This window comes from Acartia tonsa, chromosome 2, assembly GCF_053477335.1.
Source record: "Acartia tonsa isolate MP-2025a chromosome 2, ASM5347733v1, whole genome shotgun sequence".
Lineage (NCBI taxonomy): Eukaryota > Metazoa > Arthropoda > Copepoda > Calanoida > Acartiidae > Acartia > Acartia tonsa.
The window spans coordinates 29,010,711-29,031,931 of NC_137261.1; the positions used below are offsets into that span (position 1 = coordinate 29,010,711).

Consider the following 21,221-nt stretch of genomic DNA (forward strand, 5'->3'; position numbering starts at 1 on the left):
GAAAACTCTGTTTTAAAAGAATTCGATTGTGGCGACACTTTGTGTGTTCAAATATTGAACTAAAATTGTAATCATATAATAAACCCTTTGGTGATGGTAATGTAAAGAAAAAAATATAATTTAAAAGATCTTTTTAAGATCATTTAAATTATTAAATATTTACTTCCGTTTAAATAGTAATGCCGGGTGAGGAAAATAGATTTATTGAGAAATATAAATGCATATAGAAAACTAGCCAATAGGGAGATAGTTATATCGAGCCAACTCTAGTGAATTTATATGCAGTAAAATTCATTTTTGTGTGCACATCCCTGGGTTTTGACCTATCTCAACAGGGTCAGCAGTCCGCCTCCGCCGCTTAGCAGGGTCAGCAGCTTCGCGCCTCCTACGGTTAACAGGGTCTGCTGCATTACGTCTCCTACGCCGACGTTTTTCTGTATGGAATATATTTGCAACTGGAACCTAAATATAATACATTTTATCATATTTTTTTCATTTTTCTAAAATTTTGTCGCACTGCAACTACTAGCTAACAATATTTTGATTAAATATTTTATTATTCATCCCCTCCTTACACCCCCCTTACACAACCCTGACAATAAAAAAAAACACCCTGCTTGTTGTCTGAATCAAACCCATTAAAAGCTCACCCCACCCCCCTATAACACTCTCTTAATTGGTTTAAGGTGCGTTTTAATTTTTGGGTATGGCAACTCCTAGAAAAACCCTGTGCCCGCCAATGTATTCAAGTCTTCAAAATAATGCAAAGACCTTGGAACCAATTTATTTATAATGATCATTGAATGGCCGTCGAACGAACATATAAACGTGCCTTAATTACAAAGTATCTAAAAGTTATATCTTTTTTACTTCAGCTACAAGTTTGGAATTTATAGGACGTTTATTTCAAGTCAACAAGTACTTGCCTTGAAACACATATCTTTGAACGTTTTCCCGTTCACTTCAATTTCAGATATTTTCTTGTAAACTTCGTACATCTAAAAAAATAACGTTAAACATTTTTTAGATCAAAATAAGCATAAAGTTTGACAACATCCATGCATAAGTAACGAAGCACAAAAAGTGAATTAGAAATCAAATCACCGGTGTCTTGGATAGGAAACAGGTTTTTTTTGACATACATCTCACAAGACCTATGTAGTCATGACCGGGAGACAATGAAGGTTCAGTACATGACTTTCGTTAAATCACAGCTGATCATTTTTGTGGAGTTTTTTGAAAATTACTTTTTTACCCAAAATTTTATAGTTTTTTCCAAAAAATTTCAATTTTCTCACATTTGCTGCTTAGTTAGCCTAAATTTACGCAAGAAAAGTATAATAAGTAACAGCTGTACTGAAAATTGTGCTATCACCTATAACAAGATCTTTCAAAATCAATGGAATAAGATTTGTAGTCTAGAAATTGAGTAAGAGTTAATTAATTTGAATTAATGTTCAACAATAAATTTGCACATCAGAACTGCTTCTGGCCTCCATAGGCTTTCACCTGGCTTTAACATGATTTAATCTATCTGACTTTGCCTTTGACTACACAATATAAAGTTATTGCCCTCAAAATTCTTTCACAAAAACATTCTCTCCTATCAATCCACATGTTAAAATTCTTGTTTAAAGACGTTGAAGTTACTGTCCCTGTCCTTCAACTTTAACAAGTATTCCTCATAATACTGTCCACTAAACATGGTACCTCTCTACACCCTGGTATAACCAGAACTCTATTCTAGCTGGCTGACATGTTTCACCCAGCCTATAAATCTTGATGGAAGTCAGTTTAGAATTCTGACCTTGTTTGTTAAACAACAATTTCACACACTTTTGACTCTTTCTTCAAAGTTCTTGTCAACTTTCCGTTATGGTACTTGTTTGCTATTGAAATTGTGGCTTGACTTTTGCTATATAAAGGGATAACCTCAAGATTCTGAATAAAATATTAAGTATTCTTACTTCCTCTGGTTTCTTATGAACCAGCTACTGTCATGAGAGATCTTTCCATGGGTGATATCCTAGACTGCCATGCATCTAGCTACATGGTCCTTTGGACTCCCTTTCCTTAGTTACTTTAGCTAAGAGCTCATATCCTCTCATTCTCTATTACTCAGAAATTCACCATGGTTTCTGACTACTCTGCTGATTGAAAGTCAGGTGGGTCTATGATTCCAAATTTAACACCACTTTATAGACAAACTGCCCTTTATTTTTGCTTTGCTAATCCTACATTTTGGTCTTCCTGTTTAACACCTTCCTAGGTCCCTATACTACTGGTAGCTTTTATGAAGGGTAGTATTGATCTGCTTAGGACAAAGAACTTGCCTGTGTTTATTTTTAATATTGGATTTTAAAGTTGCCATTGGAACCCACCCTTGAATAAAATCCAGTTGTGATCATGTAACCAGCATTCACATTCACTTTAGTAATAAGCTACTATTATTTTCTTGAAGCCAAGTGCTTTCCTGTCAGTTAGCTGCTCTTACATTTATGAGTCTTATCAACATAATGATTGAATACACTAACTTGCAAATTATCCATCCAGCTTAGAATTCAATATGTATCTATAATCATTCTGTAGGTTCACCTATGAAAACCTTCCATGGTTCTCTCTATGACATTTAATCAGTAGTAAAGACAAGCAGTGTGTACAACAGGCAGAGACTCAATCAAGACTGGTCTTTACAAGGATTCCAAGTTCATGTCAAACACTTACAAGTGATAATCCCATATATAAATTATTATCATATATTATAAAAATAAATATATTAACCTTGTGCCAAGCTCTTTTGAACCAGGGACTGGTTGTATATTTAATTGTAGCCTGGTATATATGGTAATATAGGACTTTGAACATGGCAACTGTGGTTATGGATATATGTTATACCCCAAGCAGATATTGTTTGATATTGAGACATCAAATCAGCCAGAAACCAATATTGAGCAGGATAACTTGTTAATATTTCAAGGAAAACTTGGAACAGAATCATTAGTGTTCTGAATCATGTTTGTGTTAACTTCATTAGGAACCTCAGAGGGAGGTCTTTTCACAGTCTGAAACTATGTTTTAACAATATAATATGTCATGAGGCATGCAACTGGGACATGAAATATTTTTTTTAAGTTAATTACAAGAGCTGTTTAGATATCAATTCAAATATTTACTTCAAATATTTTATTTCTAGACTACAAATCTTAGATTATTCAAGATTCTTAAAGATTTTGTTATTGATGATAACACAGTCCTTAGTTCAGCTGTATTTATTATACTTTTCTTGCGTAAATTTAGGTTAACTAAACTGCAAATGTGAGAAAATTGTGATTTCTTGGGGAAAAACTATGAAAATTTGGGTATAAAAGTAATTTTCAAAAAAATCCACAAAAATGATCAGCTGTGATTTAACGAAAGTCATGTACTGAACCGTCATCGTCTCCTGGTCATGACTACATAGGTCTTGTGAGACGTATGTCAAAAAAAACCTGTTTCCCATCCAGGACACCGGTGAAATGTTTAGTGAGAAGAAAGAGAAAGAAGTAATTAAGAATTAAAGATATTACGAATGAAAGTTAATAGCGGCAAAACGCAGCTTAAGAGCAATCGGACAGCCATGTTACATACGTTAATGTCTAGCTTTAATAGCAGCTGAGTAAATCTTTATTTTTCCCATAGCGATACGGACTAACGGACGGTCATAGTGAATTATAGATTAGCTTCACTACTAACATTAAGCAAAAAGGTACAAAAGCTTTGTTTGATATCGCAAATTTTGATATGAAAACACTACATTTCATACAATTAATAGTCATTGTGTGTGTGTGTGTTTGTGTATATTTAACATTATTTCAGGGAATTCCAAATTGAAATGTAAACGTTTAAACAAAAATACTAAAATTTTTCTTTTAATTCAATAAATAAGACCTATCAAAGGGTATTTTTTGTGAGCATTTACATGTCAACTGAATTTACGAAAGGATTTATCACGAACAGGTTTGTACATCCAGCTGATTTTTAAGGTATAGTAAGTCGTCAATTTTCATATAGCTTACAGGTGGCTGACGCACACGAAAACTGATATAATGCCTAAAACTATAGAAATCATTTCAGATGTTACTTTGTTATTCTGATTTTCTGCTTCCCTATTTATGGTTGTTTGCATCCTTGTTTCTTGTTTAATTCTTAATTGTGAATGAACATGTCCAACAGAAAGTGGACAGCTAGTTATTGTTTGTACAACAACAAAACATAATACTATGGAAATAGATATATTATTACTTGGATGTTGCACCAGATTTTCATGTACTCTCATAAAGTTATGGTCACAATTGGCTAAAAGAACCCCAATCCTCTCCTCTCCTACTGTAAGAATGAACTAATCCATAAATGAGGTCCATATATAGCAAGCTGAATTGAGGACAAATTTTCCAATGTTAATATATCCACGTATATCCTAAATCCATTTCTATGTAGGAGTTTTAAACTCAGACGAACAAGCAAAATTTGAATCTGCTGCATATTGTTAAAGCTATCAATTTCTTCAAAATTAGAAGAAAATTTAGCTAAGAGAATGTTTTCAAAATAATTGATCAATAACAATTGAATTATATTTCAAACCGAAAGATTATTGTAGGGCTCAATTAAACCGAGACTGCTTATTAGGAGACATATACGTCCAAGGGTGGGTAAAGGGGTGTTTGTTTACCCCTCTCAAACACACACTTTTTACCACCCACAAAAAAATTTTGGAAATACATTAAATTGCCCCCTCCAAAACCTTTAAAAATACTCATATTATCCCCATCAAAAAAAGGCGTTTCTAATAATTGGTTAAACGAATTCTTAAACATTAATTGATAGTCTGTAATACATTGTTTATTTTTGCTATCTTAAAATTTTAGTAACATTACATAAATACGACAGTTAAAAATTACACAATTAAATATTTATTCTTTTAAAATGTATTAATTTATCAAAATCTATTCTATTCTTTTACTTCTTTTCAAACTTGTCTTCCTTATTTAGCCGAAGGATAATAGTTAGTAAAAGATTGGTTTCCTACAACTAAGTAATTATACCTACTACAAAGCCCCCCTAGTTGCATTGGGCGCAACTTTAAGTAAACATATAAAACAGAAAATTATATATTATGATTAAAAATAAAATGGAGATTATTCATTTCAGACTAGCTGACCCCAAATCAAAAGATATTTAAGATACTTTACTCCTAAGGACGAAATTATGGAGTAGCTGCTCTACTAAAATGATAATCAAGAAACTCCAATGTAATAGGAAGAAGGATCAGGTTCAGTTCCCGGTAAAATGTTTCCAGGATCGAAAATCTTCAAAATACGTGACTTTAAATGCTGCTTGTGGCTAAACGGCTGAACCCATGTAAATTTTAACCGAGAAAATAAGATCTACAAACAATCGGGAATAGCAATAAATCAATAATGCACAGTTATCTCGCAGTACACGTCAATGCGCGGAAAATACATATTTGTACGCATGTTTTCTTCAGTAAATTTTTCACTGTGTATCATTAAATCTTGGCTTTTTCAGATTATTAATAGGCCTTCTTATGCCGCTTATACCGATGTTCTGGCATTATCATGCTTGACAGCTAGAGGCCTCTAAAGTTCATCGATTTTAGAAGATAATCGATCCTAGGAACATTTTATCGTGAACTGCACCAGATCCGAAGAGAAAATAGAAGACATTGGGCCTCTGTGACTTGCTGTTGTTTATGCTGTACAACAATATCATTCCTATTTTATTTTTCTGTGGAAAAATATTTTCGGATATAGTCCCTTTCGTGGAAACGCACGTTAAGGGGCGATTCTTCGTATTTTTCACAGTAGCTTTTCTCCTATTTCTAGCCCCTGCGTGGCCAATTGCCTAACCCTGTGGGGGCAATCACCTAACCCAAAATAACCTAACCTAACCTAAAATAACCTCTAAAAGGCCATTTTAAAAATACGACGAATCGCCCTTTAGGGGACTATTCCCGTATTTTCAATAGTTCAATACAAGACAAACATTTTTAGTTATCAATTGATAATATTTCATTTCTCTGTCAGATAACCAAGATCTTTTGTCGAGCAATGGAAACAGTCTCTCTTTTGAAAAAAAATCAAATTAAAAAGGAGGGATAGGAGGTAATTTTTTACTATGCAGAGGCGTCCTAACCGTACGGGGCTATCCAATACACAATATAACCTAACCTAACATGGCCTAAAGTAATGTACAAACACACACAAAATAAGAAATTCTTAATAAATATTATATGATTTTTAGCTAGAATATAAAAACATTTTCAATTACACAATCGTTGTGAGACTTTATAGAATTATCTTATAGAAAAGACAAATAAAGTAAGTGCAAAAGCTTATAGAAACAATTTTCCCATCTTTCTCTCAATTGATTTTATGATATTACTACAATATTACACATATAATTTTCTTTTTAAGCGATTTCGACCCTAGCCATTAACTTAACCTCTAGTTAAAGGAAAATATAAAGCTTTCATAAAAAATGACCAGCAATATTACTTTTTTAAGATCTTTTTTGAGCTTTTTTTATATCTTTAATAATTATTAATCGCATCGTTTTATAGACAGCTATCTGCGGTTATTAAAATAAAAATTATAGGATTAAAACCAGTTTTCTTAGCCCCGAAGGCCAGGGCTTACAAAACTTGTAACCAACTTATGATTTTTGTTTGAAATTGTTTGTAATACGATGCTATACATGATTTTTTAGTATGGCTGAGAATTGTTTCTTATCCAGCAGATATAAATCGGTTTCGAAGCCATACTGGAATAATGTTGGTTGTTAACCTTTTCTGTTAATTATTTCTATAAAACATGCATTACATGGCTTATCTTTACGGTTTAGAACCGGTTTTTATCTTGTTTCCCGCGTTAGAAAATCTAATTTCTAGTTAATTAAAAAGTCTAGCTCTATGACTTCGCTAGTTGAGTAAAGAAATTAATTTTTGCAACCTGGTATGAATGTAAAACGGAATAGTTCACCAACAAAAAAACAGCATTTAATAAACGCGACAAAAAATTATCACAAAAGCCACTGAAAATCGCACTAAAGAAAAAATCAATTTGGTTTTAAAAATGAGTCAATTATAAGGAACAATAAAGTAAATTTTCTGTCTTATCTTTTATTAACCATCGAACTAGAAAATATACTATTTTAAAGTAGTTTTGCAATTTTTTTGGATGATAAACCTCTACACCATGCAAACCTTAGCGCGGCAAATCCTAAAACTTTCTTAATCAGTTTCCCAAAGTAATGTTTGTTTATATGGTAGTAAATTGGGAAAAATCTAGAATTTTCTTTGGTCAATGTTTATCAAGCATTAAATTCTTTTCGTGGAGACCCGACAGCCGCCCGCATTGTTTTTCGCCCGCATAAAATCCGCAGCCCTAATCGTGGTGATTAAACAAATCGTAATATTTTCATACAACTGCCAACGAAGCTATAGCATTGAATATATCGTAGACATTGTGAAAGGGAATTGCGAATACAGTCCTCAGATATTGGTCAAAACGTTCCTCCATGATCATGGTAGGGGATGGGGTATGAAGAAGAGGGTTAACATCAAATTTTACATTCCCACCCAAGTCACAACCACAGCGGAGCCGCACTAATCACGAGCGGCTGCCAAGCCCTTGTTCTTATTCAACAGAAGTAAAAGAATGGATATACAATATATGTGGATATTATGACAGGGTTGCTAAGGCGGGTACCGAAAGGGATAAAGGGGGTTGGATATAATGGATAGGGAAGAATCGTAATTTTAGCCAGCTGCAAGTTTCGCATTATTAAATCTGGTGTAACATCCAAGTAATTATATATCCATTAGTAAATGTAGAAAATATTGTGGTAAAAACTCATACACAAACACATAATCTTTACAAATACAACAATAAATTAAGGGTTGAGCAGAATAGACTTTTTAACACACAATTTTCTTTGCAGGATGTCTGTCTGTCTTTGTCTGTGGGTGTGTGTGTAGACAATGACACTGCTGACCGCTTAAACATTATGGTTCTCTTTTATAGTAATGCTTTTTATAGATCCAGGGGTGAATTATGCCCATTCAAGATCAAAATGTCATTCACTAGTTCTTTCTAAAACTAAAATAAAGTGGAGGGTTAACTCACCCCTTCTATTTAATGCCTCTAAAAGTTTCTCAGGGCTTGTCCGCTGGTTAATACTAAAGTAGCTGGATGGGTATGTGAAGTTTAAAACCAGTTTTATTGGCCTCCAAATGTATTTTATCATTCATGGAAAATTGTTAGTGATACACGATGCTATACATGATTTTTCAGTATGGCCAAGAATCGGTTATCAAGGCGGATATTAATCGGTTGCGAAGCCATACTGGTCTTTTTTGCGTCCGTCACAAGCCCATTATTATTTTGTACCTTAAGAATAGATTGTGGAGTAAGAACATTGTCAGTTTCCATCAGGATTAACTCATCTCGCTGGCGAGACTGAAAATTCTCTGTCAACCATTCCTGAAATACAATAATGTACAATTATTAAAAGCAAGGCTTTTTTATATCCCCACGGTCCCAGAGAAAAAGCCACATAAAAATACTGAAACATAAAAAATCTTCTCTTGTTAAATCTATTCTTTTCAGAACACGAATATAGATAATCTAGAGACAAACTCTCTAAATCAGCCAATAGGAAAACAGTGGAGAAACAACCCGGTCATACCATAAGTTAAAAATTGTACAGATTTTAAAGAGAAAGTAAGTTATTTTTATTTTATTTCATTCGCATAATGAGTCAGCTATAAATATAGTCGCATTCCTTAGGATTCAGCTTTTCTTAGGTAAATTTATAGTTATACTGTACAAAATTTCTCCGCTCTTGTAATGTAAAGTATATATCAAGTATTTTAAGTTAGCTATAAATAGTTGAATTTCTTAGGATAGAAGTAGCTTTCTGGTAATTATTTCCTAGAAAAAATGAAAGAATCGTATATAACAAATATAAATAAAGGCGTTTATCTGCGAGAATTTCCTTTTTAAGTTTGATGAATTTCGGGTCAGAAGTATCATGTAGAAAGATTATGTTTATTAGAACAAGCTACTTTTCCATTGATTTATTCTAAAAATTTGTAAATGAAACAAATTTGCACGACCAAACTAGAGAAACTTGTAAGAAGCAAAGTAATGATACTTAATCTAAACAAATTAGATGATTTAATGGAAGAATGAAATGGCTAAAAAAACTTTGCATATCATGGCAAAATAAAGATTGCATTTGCTAAAAAGTAAACACGGATAATCGATATATTATTACATGGATGTTGCACCAGATTTTCATGTACTCTAATAAAGTGATGCTCGCAGCTGGCTAGAATAATGATACATCCAACAGCCCATTTTCCCCCACCCTCTCCTAATGGATGAACGAACTTAACAATAAATGTGGTCAATATTAGCAAGCTAAATTGATGGCAAATTTTCCATTGTCTATATATCCACGTATATCTTATATTAATTACACGGATATATAATAGCTAGGTAAAGTACACTTTTTGAGTAAATATCATGTATAACTAAATGTAAAGAAAAATACAAAAAAAACAAACTCTATAGCGGAATGGACGAAGAGGCAAAGAAAATGTGCTTTACAATAGAAGCTCTTTGTCATGGGAATCTTCACAAAAAATAATAGTCTATGTCAAGTAAACACAACATCCCAACTAAAATTATTGGGACGAAATCTTTCATTCTATTATATATTCTATTTTGTGGCATAGTTAAAATATATATGTACTTTAATTGTCAAGATAATCTTAACAAATAATTGATTTCTTTAATGGGATTTTTAATAATATTAGAAAAAATAAGATGTTTTAACAACTTAATTGATTTACTTATTTACGTTTTTTTTCAATTATCTAATTTTTAATGCATGGTTGATTTTTGGGGGAATTTTCTGTAATTATTTGAAAGTTAGATTAGACAAAAGATGTGATTGTTATTAACTACGCCCCCAGCCTTTATATCTCGCCACCTAAAATTACAAATTAAAAAGAAAGAGAAAAGAAAATTTGGTTAATGCCTATGATCTATAATACAAAGTAGAACGATGTCTGTCTGTCTGTCTGTTTGTCTGTTTGTAGCGAAGGATCTCGCTAACTGCTGAACCGATCGGGTTCTCCTTTACAGGGTAGCTTCTCATAGGTCCCGGGAAGGTTTATAACTATTTTCTTGGGGGGTGGGACACTAGAGGCTAGGGGCGAAGCCGCTAGTAATGGATAAAATACACGTGGATATTATAACAGAGGAAATTGTGTCATCAATTTAGGTTGCTACTTAAGTCCTAAAATAAAAGTCCCCAATTGTAAAGCCAACAAAAAAACGTAATTATAAAACTTTGGGGACAAGTGTAAACAGACAATATATCCCCTCCCTCCCTGTAGCTGGAAATCCCTAATGGGGAAAGTGTTAGGAAAGTGTACACTTTAAACAAATTAAGTGTAAAAATTAAATCTATTCAAGGAAGTGTTCAATGCAGGGATATAAAAGACAGTTGAAATGATCTACAATTCTTTCTTTCCCCTGTTTTCAACATTTACAACTTTTTCAGAGGGAGGGTGGGGTTATTGGTTTTTTTTACTATAGTACCCAAAATTTTATAACAACGTTTTATTAAAGGGTGTTAAAAAAAAACCGATCGCTTCACTCTTTTCAATATAAACCCTACAGTTTTGGTCAAAAACTAACAAAAAATGACCCAATTCATGTCCAAGCAATGACAATGAAAAAAAACTATTGAATTTTGATTTCTACTCACCTCTCCTGAGCACTACAGCTTGATTCCTAGCCCTTGTGGAGAATTTTTCCTTACATGGAGTGTGCATATTTTATTACAAATTTTTACAGTTTTGTCTTTTTCTAAAAAGAATTAATTGTCTAAAGTGTTTGAAATCTTGTAGATAGACCCCACAATGTTCAGAGTTTTTGATGGGGCATATAAAGACCTTTCTAAAGACGCCTTAATCAGATTTCTAACTCAATCCTTGCCAATTTGGCATCAATAAGACAGACCCATCACACATTGAGACATGACGGCTCTGTCTTAAAAAAAAGAACAAACCATCTTGAGTACTTAATATCTTGTAGATAGACCCCATGTTTAGAATTTTTGATGGGGCATGTCAAGATCTTTCTATAGACACCTTAACCAGGTTTCTAACACAATCTTAGCCATTTTGGCATCAAAAAGAAAAATATGTCATACATCAAGGACTAGAGAGACCTTTCATGTCTCAATGTTTGAGAGGTCTGTCTTTTTTATGCCAAATTGGCTAGGATTGAGTTAGAAACCTAGTTAAGGTGTCTATAGAAAGGTCTTTACATGCCTCATCAAAAACTCTGAACATTATGGGGTCTATCTACACGATTTATAGTATTTAAGACGATTTGTTGATTTTTAATCTCCATGTAAGGAAAAATTCTTCACAAGGGCTAGGACTCGACCTGTGGTGCTCAGGAGAGGTAAGTAGAAATCAAAATCAGTGATGTTTTCTAATTGTCATTGCTTGGACATGACTTGGTTCAGTTTTTGTTAGTTTTGAACCAAAACTGTAGGGTCTATATCAAAAAGAGTGAAGCGATCGGTTTTTTTTAACATCCTTTATGTGTTGGGGACTTTAATTGAATTTTGATTTGTTGGTTTATAAAGTTTAGTATCCAAACGTTTTAAGCAATAATTGTAATTTGCATAAGGAATAATCTTGTGTATCTTCATTTGGGATGTATTGTACATTAATTCGGCCATTGCCTTCTCCTTTAAATCCCTGGATTTTACACATGAATATTCATGGGAAGATAAATATATGGTACATTGTCTTATCACTTGATCCCCCCTGGTTTACACCCATTCTTTCTTTTAATTCTCACATCAAACAATACAAAATAATTAATCAATAATCACTTTTCCAGTATGGCTTCGAAACCGATCAATATCCAATGGATTAGAACTGGTTCTCAGCCTTACTGAAAAATCTTGAATAGCATCGAATTACAGACAATTTTCTGAATATCAAAATAAAAGTCATAAATTAAGACAAGTTTTGTCAGTCCGGGACTTCGGCCCCTCAGTGCAAACACAACTAGTTTTTGATTTATACTTTTTTAATTTTGATGTCCGCGGAAAGCCATCTGTAATACGGTACGTTAATTGCTTTTTTAAGAATGAAATATACCAAAAAAAGCATAATTCAACATTGCAAATGTTTGTAAAAATAATTGAAATGAAATCTCTGTAAAGAAAAAGTCCTTGGTAAGCTTGATGGGTTGACGAATCAAATGTCATGCACATGAGTACATGTGTGTGTGTGTGTGTGTGTGTGTATGTATGTTTGCGGATTTCATAGGTAGCAAGGATTGCAAATCTTGCACAAAAAAATTAAACAAAGATGACAGCATCCACAAGTAGCGAAGCACAAAAATCATGGAATGGACAAACGGACAAAGTGAGAAGATATTCAGTTCTATTAACAAAGAAAAAAAAAGAGAGAATATACAAAAATTCAAAGAAAATCACAAAACCAAAAGGTTTATGTCTTTTGAAGCATGACGAACAAAGTAATGTAAATATATATTAAATGCGCATGTTTCATGAGAATTTTAGCTGTCTATCTTCAATATTAGCCGAGAAAATTGCATTCTCTAAAATGCGTTATGGACTTACTGTCTTATAGAGTTGCTTAATCTTAAAAAAAAAATCGCAACGATAAATGCATAGACAAAGTGACATGTAGATTAAAAGTAAGATTTAAATGATCGACAGTAAAAGACAGACTAACATCCATAAATAGATTGACACAAGATAATTATCAATCAAATGTTCAGTGACAAGAAGAAAAAGAAAAGATGTAAGAATTAGGATATTAGAAATAACGAAACCTTCAAATAAATAATTTTATGTCTTTTGTTGCTTGACTGACGGACTGACTTACAAAGTAATTTGTATACTGGATGCTTTACAGAAAAAAACATCAGAAATTTGTTTTAAATATCAGTAGATAGAATATAAAAATATGTGAAAAATAAAAAAAAGGTACTTGTTCTTTCATCAATGAACAGTGAACACACAAATTCCTTAGAATGACGGGAAATTTAATTTTAATAGTACTAATTTGGAAATCAGTAAAAAGAATAAAAGCATCTAAAAATATGCTTAAGCAGTCTTGACAGCCATTGATGATATATACTTCAATATACTCCATGTTGCTGGGAATGTTATCAAGAAAAATCAGAGGTCTAGCTTTAATAACTTCTGAGTAAATCGCATTTCCTCTATAACGTTACGGACTATTGGACGATCAAACAAGATGAATAAATGCGTAGCTTCGCTACTAAAAAGTTACATATGAAAGTAGATTATTGTAAATTAATAAATGAGCTTTAGATATTAAACAAATTTCCCTATATGTTTATGTTCCTGATGATTTTAATTCAATTTAACGTATGTACACTTTGAAATTAAATGTCATGCAGTTTTGTAACTAGAAAAGAAACAAGGATAACAATATTAGTAAGCAGCCATCAAAAAAATCTACTTAATGTCAAGAAAAGAAGAAACAAGGAAGTTATAGAGGTTTGGTTAGCAGGTAGAACATTTTTCTAAATATATATATTTCCCTAATAAAAATTCATCCTATAGCATAGACAGATATTTTTAAGAGGGAGGTTGCCTTGAGGGAGTAAAACAAGTCAGTCCACCTACATTTAAATTTTTGTTCATACATCTTCGCCGCTTGAATCTGACCTAAGGACTAAGTATGTTCTAGAGTAGATGTGCAGTTTTTATAGATATCATTTAAACAAGACAAACATATAAAGTCAGGTACAGAGTGGTCTCACTACTTAAAAAAGGAAAATTTAATTCCTTTTTTCACTTTTCCACTTCAGATTTGATAACTCAGCAAAAATCTCTCTTCTGAATCTTTTATTAGTAAAAAAGAGTTGAAAAACAGAAAACTTATGACATAATCTGAAATGATTTTTATTTGTTTTTTTAAATCTTATTTTTGTGCATTAACTGTGCTTGATTATAAAATTTTAAAAAGTTGTAATTTCTATCTTAAATAATTTTCATAATGTTTCATTTCTGGGACATATACAAACTTCACTTAAATGGAGAACCTAACCGTAAACGTTCCACCGCGGTGGAACTTTTAGCGATAAGCTTTTATAAATTATAGAGGCTTCTTCTGTTTTTTTGATAGGTAAAGAATAAGAGAATATCTACAAGTTAGGGACGCAGCCAATAGAATAAAGAAGAGAATAAAAATATCCAACTATACAAAACATTAAGAGTCAGCAAACCTTTTGGCCACACCAATTAATACATAACACATGATGCTTTCCCACAAAGTGCCTGTAGAGGATTGAAACCTCTAACTTAAAAAAATATAATTTGAAATAAAAGAGGAGGGGGGCACAGTGGAATTTTTAGCTGTTTTGGGGAATCTTTAACTTTACAAGTAAAAAGTGCCAACAAAAGATTCCTCATTATTATTTTTTTAATAAGGAGGATGGGAACATGACACTTGAAGGAAAAACGCCTAACACATCTCGAGGACCAATTCTTTATTATGAAATAGTTCCTGCAGAAATAAACAATAATATCATAAAAAAAACTAATCCTATTATCAAAGTAACACGATCTCTGTGCGTCTTCACCGAACCGATTTGGTTTTCCATTACAATTAAAGGTCCTGGGAAGGTTGATACCTATTTTAAGGTGAGTACCACGCCCCTCCAATAGAAAAAAAAATAACACCCATCGAAATATTTTTTTAAAATTTTTCTTTTTAAAAATAAATCATAGATGGGGTTGTTCGATTTCCCCCATCCACCCAAACAATATGACCCCCCCCAAAAAAAAATTTGATTAATATTATTCCTATCTTAAAGATTAGTTTATTGAATTGTATATATTTTGACAATAATGCTTTATTTATTGCTTTGTTTTTACAAAATGAAGGTTAGAAAAAGTAAGCACATAGAGTGATTTCTACACAATATATTATAGGTAAAGCATGTACTATATTTGAAATGGGAACTATGTAATTTTAGTAGAAAAGCTTCTCTTTTTAAGGTTGTTCCTATGTGTTTAGCTTTGGTTATAAAAATTGATTCCTTCACGCACTAACCAATAATATGGACGGTTTGGTCCTTCACTGTGTTCTAATAATAAATGTATAAGTATGAATATGTAATCCAGATATCTGTCTGGTTCCAGTGTCGGGACCTTTTTCGTCTGCTAGCAAATGGCTTTTTTGCACTTTAGTAGTGACTTGGCTTGTTAATATTAGCGACGCTATTGGCTGATATTCAAAGACTCAATTGAAAGTCGGCTCTGGGTCCACGGGGTGTAGACATGGAGTTTAACCCCTTCCCTTTCTATAGTTTTACTTTAATGTTCTAATTGGTCCATTTCATTTATTGGGATCTACATCTACCTGATTTTTTCTATAAATATTATTTGTAGAATTTATCGATTAGGCATCTAGACCTACTGCGTTTATTCTATCCACGTTTTACCTGATGTGTATTAAAATTTGACCAAGGAGGAATCCACAATTTATTTGCTTGTTGCTCAATTCTATAAAAAAAATAGTCAAAATTGTTTTTAAGGCCATTTTTAGGAAGAAGAAAATGGAATATAAGTTTGCCATCTAAACCCATATAACATAATTATAAAATTATTAAGTAATTAAATAAATGTTCAACGATGTTAAGCTGTGCTTCATTTGGTCATTGGTGCCCTTTTATGCCTATTCATTTTTAAAATAATGCTTTTAAACAAAATGTCTTTTGAGCCCTGATAAGTGTGAGTGTGTGGGGGGGGGGGGGATCTTAGGGCTCAACAGATACTTTGTGTAAAGCACTAATGTTTTTTACTTGAATACCTGAAGTAAAACATGCCAAGAGAAGCCAGGCCTGTGATGAAAATACTGGACAAAATAACTCTCCATGGATATAGCCCTACCAGTTCTCCCCATCTATAAAAAAAAAATTATAAAATTGATTTATATATATATATATAGCTATAATACAGAGTAGAAGGATGTCTTTCCGTCTTAAGCTGAAAATCTCGGTAACCGCTGAACCTATATGGCTCTACTCTTCAGAAAAAAACGCTACTTATCCTGCGATGGTTGGTACCCTTCCTCCAATTAATAGCTATAAACCTTCCCAGGACATATGAGAATCTACATTGTATAGGAGAACTATTTCGGTTCAACGATTAGCGAGATCCTTCGATAAGACAGAGATCCAGTTGTTTTATATAAAGATAAATATGTTACCTATTTTTTTTTTAAATATACATGTAAGAGAAGAGGCATTTGATATGAGATGAATGGAGGATATGGATATAAAATACGTGGATATATTGACAGGGGAAATTGTCGTCAATTTAGCTTGCTCATTTATTGGGCAGTTCATTCATCCAATGGGAGGGGTGGGGTTGGGGTAAAGGGGTTGATAAGGGGTATCGTTATTTTGGCCAGCGGCAATCATCACTTTATCATAGTTTATTTAAATCTGGTGCAATATCCAAGTAATAATACATCGATTGCGAGATTATAAATTTGGAATGTCATATTATACGTATTGGAAAATATAACAAAATTTTATATAAGCTATGAGTCTAAAAGTAAATAGGATAAGAAAATAAAGTTTTGTTCAGTATTTTCAGTTTCTAAGCTACTCTATATTTCACCTTGTCTTTCCGTCCGTAAATCAGGCCGAAACGCTTTGGGGAAATGTATTTTTTTTCTCAGCCCCTATTCTAGATAAACGGCTGATTTTTTTGTGAAGATTCCTTGTAACAAAGAGAATCCAGTTTTTAAATTCGGAATGTCAGTAACGCTGAAGGATGATACAAATATTGGAAATAATAAGGATACACAAGAAGATTTCGTATTTTTTCTCGAATAAATCTAATCTTAATTTTAACAAATGCTCTTTAACTTCCCTTGCCCATTAACCCATTCACGATTTTAGTGCTTTGCTACTTATGAATGTCTTTTTAATAGCGTGAAAGGTATGTGATACTTAACTATTTGAAATAATTTCTTATTGCTGTTTATTAATTCCTATTTCAAAAGACAATTTATATTTATTATGATTAGAAAGTCAGAGTAGATTCGCTACTATAAATATATTTACCTAAAGAAAGCTTTTTCCATGGACCCAATGATGAGGTAACTTGCTTTCCGAAGTTTATTCATTTTTATTGTATTTTCTTTTTCAACAAATCATTAACAACCCTAAAAAAGAATAGTTATTATTCGCATCGTATTATAGACAGCTTTTGTGGATATAAAAAAATTAAGATTTTAACCAGTTTTGTTAACCTCGAGGTGCCGAAGGATCAGGCAATTTTATGGTATTAATTGTATGATTTTAATTTTAATATTCATATAAAATTGTCATTCGATGTTATACTTAATTTGTCAGTATAGCTAAAAAGCTTTTTTTATCCAGCGGATATTTATAGGTTTCGAAGCCATGCTGGAAAGTATATTAAGTGTTTTTTTATATTCTAAAACAAACAGTAACAAGCCCTTTCCACTCCACAGGGGGGAGCATAGGCCGCTGACAATTTGTCAGTGTTTCTGTAACAATGTGGCTTTTTTATGGATGTGGGATAGGGTTGTCAGCCCTAAGCTCTATGATTGCGGTGTAAAGCGTCCATTTGCCCATCAGACAACCAACCCTTTGATTACACGACCTTTGTCTGAGAAGTCCTAACTGTGCATGGTAGTGAGTTGCGCCTGTTTTGGGCCAAGGCATTCCCCCTACTCTAACTATTTATGTCGCGCACCTGACATAGCAGCAGTAGGAACCATTTTAACGTCTTTAGTTATGACGCGGTGTCGGACCGAGATTCGAACCTATCACCTTCCCGACGACGAGCGGATGCGCTACGTGTTGAGCCACGGTCGCGGGTATTTTATATTCTAATGTCATTAAATAATTAAAGTTTGGGCGTAAAGCAGTTATCCTACAACGACCTTACCTAATACTGAACTAAGTTTTACCTGGAAGTTTAAAATCTCCTCTCTCTCTACACTGTGATCAATATATAATAATAATATATGAGATATAGAGTGGGTATGCTACTATAAGATCCTTACCTATTATACTCAACTAAGTTCTACCAAGAAGATTAAAATCTTCTCTCCCTCTCCACTGTGATTCTATTTAGAACTCTGTGTTAATAAACCTGAAAAAAAAACATCATTGATAATTCATAACAAAAATAGAAAAAACAAGGATGACAACATCTATTTTTTCTAAGAATAGCGAGGTGAAAAAGAACAATCAAACAATGATTTGTTGACAAAAAGAAGAAAGCATGCAGAATAGGCGGGTTTATCTTCTCACCGACAAAATTAAGGATAAAACTACACGCCCGCTATGACAGTATAAAGTTTGATAATTGTCTATTAAATAATATATTTTAAAAACCCTTTGCTTTGCTCCGAATATGTTTATTTCCTGTGTAATTTTGATACCAAATAATATCCACTGAATTAGAACGGGTTTTCAGCTAAACTGAAAGATCATGTAAAGTATCGTATTAAAAACAATTTTCCAAGAATATATAAATAAAAATCATGTAATTAATACCTTTAATCTTATTATTTTTTTATTCAAATATCCGCGGAAAGCTGTCTGTAACACGATGCGATAATTTTGCTACATCATAAGCTTAATTTTATGAAGAAAAATTTACGGATAAAAAATTTGTTATATAACTGCATTCAACAAATACAAAAGACAATAATTACATAAGTTATGTGGCTTATGGAACTGAAATTAAAAATAAAGTATATATAATTTATATTTTTATGCTTTTTACTATAATCGATTTATAATTACTTGGATGTTGTACCATATTATCGCCTTATTCTTAATAAACTGGTCCTTTCGTCTGGCTAATAAAGTGTTACCCCCTATCCACCCCTTTAATCTAATCCCCTAATAGAGGAAAGTACTGATCAATAAATAAGAACTAAAGTAGCAACCTAAATTTACGATAAAATTCCCCCTGTGACAATATCCACGTGTATTATATCCATTACTTTGGGAGTGTCCATATTTATGCTGTTGAGCTGCATTTTTATCAATTATACAATAATAAAAATAATTATTCGAGCATTTTACTTCCTTTCATAAATTTAAAATAAAAAGGATTATGGAATCCATATAAGCGAGACTTCAAGAAATAATTTAAGTTCGATGCTAAATTGGGTTCCTTACTATCAAATAGTGGCAAAAAAAGAGCGTTTCATTAAAATAAACTTTATTTTTATGAAGAATATTGCCATACGTCATTTTCATAATCGATCAATTATTTAAGCATATAATTAAATTATTGCCTTGTTTCTGACGTTCAGACATTGAGATATCTAGATAGACGTTCAAATTGTAATTATGGAAAAGGTTCACTTTTAATAATTGAAATGTTAAAGTAATTACAGTGATAATTTTAGAGAAGACAATTAGCTGGAGTTTAATTTCTTAAAGAAATCTTTGTTCTTTAAATGATTAATTGGAAAGGCGGCTATTACTTCACCAATAAAAAATTTAGAACCATTACATTTTACACAAAGATAATTTTGTCAATTCTTAGCAAAACAGAGATAATTTTCAGGGCTCGGCAGCCGCGCGACAGCTGCCTGTAAGTCTCAGTGAAATCAATCTTTTACAATTTTAAAAACCATCTGAAGTCTAAACCTGATCAAAATATAGCAATCCCACTTTCCAAAAGCATAAATTTGAGGCTTAGTCGCGGATGACGCGCAGCTGCCTAGCCCTGATAAATAGACTTGCGCATCAATAACAATCTACAACGTAATGGGAAGTTTATCAGGGAGGGAGGGGTCATTGGGCTGTTCATTGCAATAATCTCTAACGTTTTATGATAACGTTTTCTTAACAACTTTAGGGACTTGAATTTCGATTGGTTGGTTCATTATAATAGTGCCTAAACGTTCCAACCACTAATTGTAATCTACAAAAAGGGTAGTTTTGTGAATCATCATTGGGGATGTACATCACTTTATCGGCCATTTTCTTATTCCTTTAGATCCCTGGACGTCTATATTTTATCTTAACTGCACAAATCAACACACGTTAAGGCATAAAATAAGTTATAGAGTAGCTGCGATGCTTAATTACTTGACTTACAAGATAATGATAAAATAAAACTGCAAGCTTTGCCCTCAAAAATTCATTTGTAATTGTTACTTCTTTCAAAAATTGGTATAATTAAAGTTAGAGATATTATATAATACTAGAGTTGGCTCGATATAATTATCTCCCTATTGGCTAGTTTTCTATATGCATATCTATTTCTCAATAAATCTATTTTCCTCACCCGGCATTACTATCTAAAAGAAAGTAAATATTTAATAATTTAAATGATTTTAAAAAGATTTTTTAAATTATATTTTTTTCTTTACATTGCCATCACCAAAGGGTTAATAATGATGATTACAATTTTAGTTTAATATTTGAACACACAAAATGTCGCCACAATCGAATTCTTTTAAAAGAGAGTTTTCTTAAATTTATTATAGTATAAGCTAATATTTTCTTTTTTATTATTAGAAATTAAATACATCAATATAAGGTAAATAGCAACATGAAATTAAAAAAAGGAATTTATTTTTAATAAAGTAAAATAATGGGTCTTATCGTTCTGGGCAATGAGAGTTTATTATGGATTATTGGAGCACTATGAGTTTTAAACAAATATTCCTTGGAAAATTTGAGCTCGTTTATAGACATTTATTTCCTATATAGATCTAACATGGATCTTGAAGCAATTAAGCAGGCCGTTTTGTACATGTTAAAAATTGGAAGATTTCATTAAATAAAAGTTATCGCAAATATACTTAGTAAATTAAATAAAATTTATAAATAAATAGCACAGTCAAAGGAAGCTAATAATATTTAAGAAAAAAGAAAATAGACCATGATACAGTAAAATAAAGAATATTTAGAAAATATATTGTCTTATCTTTTCACACAAGATAAACTATTATTAGTAATTTAGCAGTGAGAATAATGTACAAATCCTATAAAGTAGTAAGGTTTTTTTTGTCTGTATCTTAGAATTACGATATTTACCCAAACGATAGA

The 21,221-nt window shown here is 32.2% G+C and overlaps 1 protein-coding gene across 1 annotated transcript in view; it reads right to left on the reverse strand.

The window, feature by feature from the left end:
* Nucleotides 1-21,221, reverse strand: part of LOC145309196 (patched domain-containing protein 3-like) — a 67,558-nt gene that overhangs the window by 23,609 nt on the left and 22,728 nt on the right. Inside the window, exons 2-8 of the mRNA XM_080150324.1 lie at nucleotides 18,206-18,294; nucleotides 17,235-17,335; nucleotides 15,971-16,063; nucleotides 15,603-15,663; nucleotides 8,448-8,540; nucleotides 927-998; nucleotides 311-462 (exon numbers count right to left, since the gene is read on the reverse strand). Of these exons, the coding sequence (XP_080006450.1) occupies nucleotides 311-462; nucleotides 927-998; nucleotides 8,448-8,540; nucleotides 15,603-15,663; nucleotides 15,971-16,063; nucleotides 17,235-17,296 (533 nt within the window). The 5' untranslated portion in view covers nucleotides 17,297-17,335; nucleotides 18,206-18,294. The remainder of the gene's footprint in view (nucleotides 1-310; nucleotides 463-926; nucleotides 999-8,447; nucleotides 8,541-15,602; nucleotides 15,664-15,970; nucleotides 16,064-17,234; nucleotides 17,336-18,205; nucleotides 18,295-21,221) is intronic.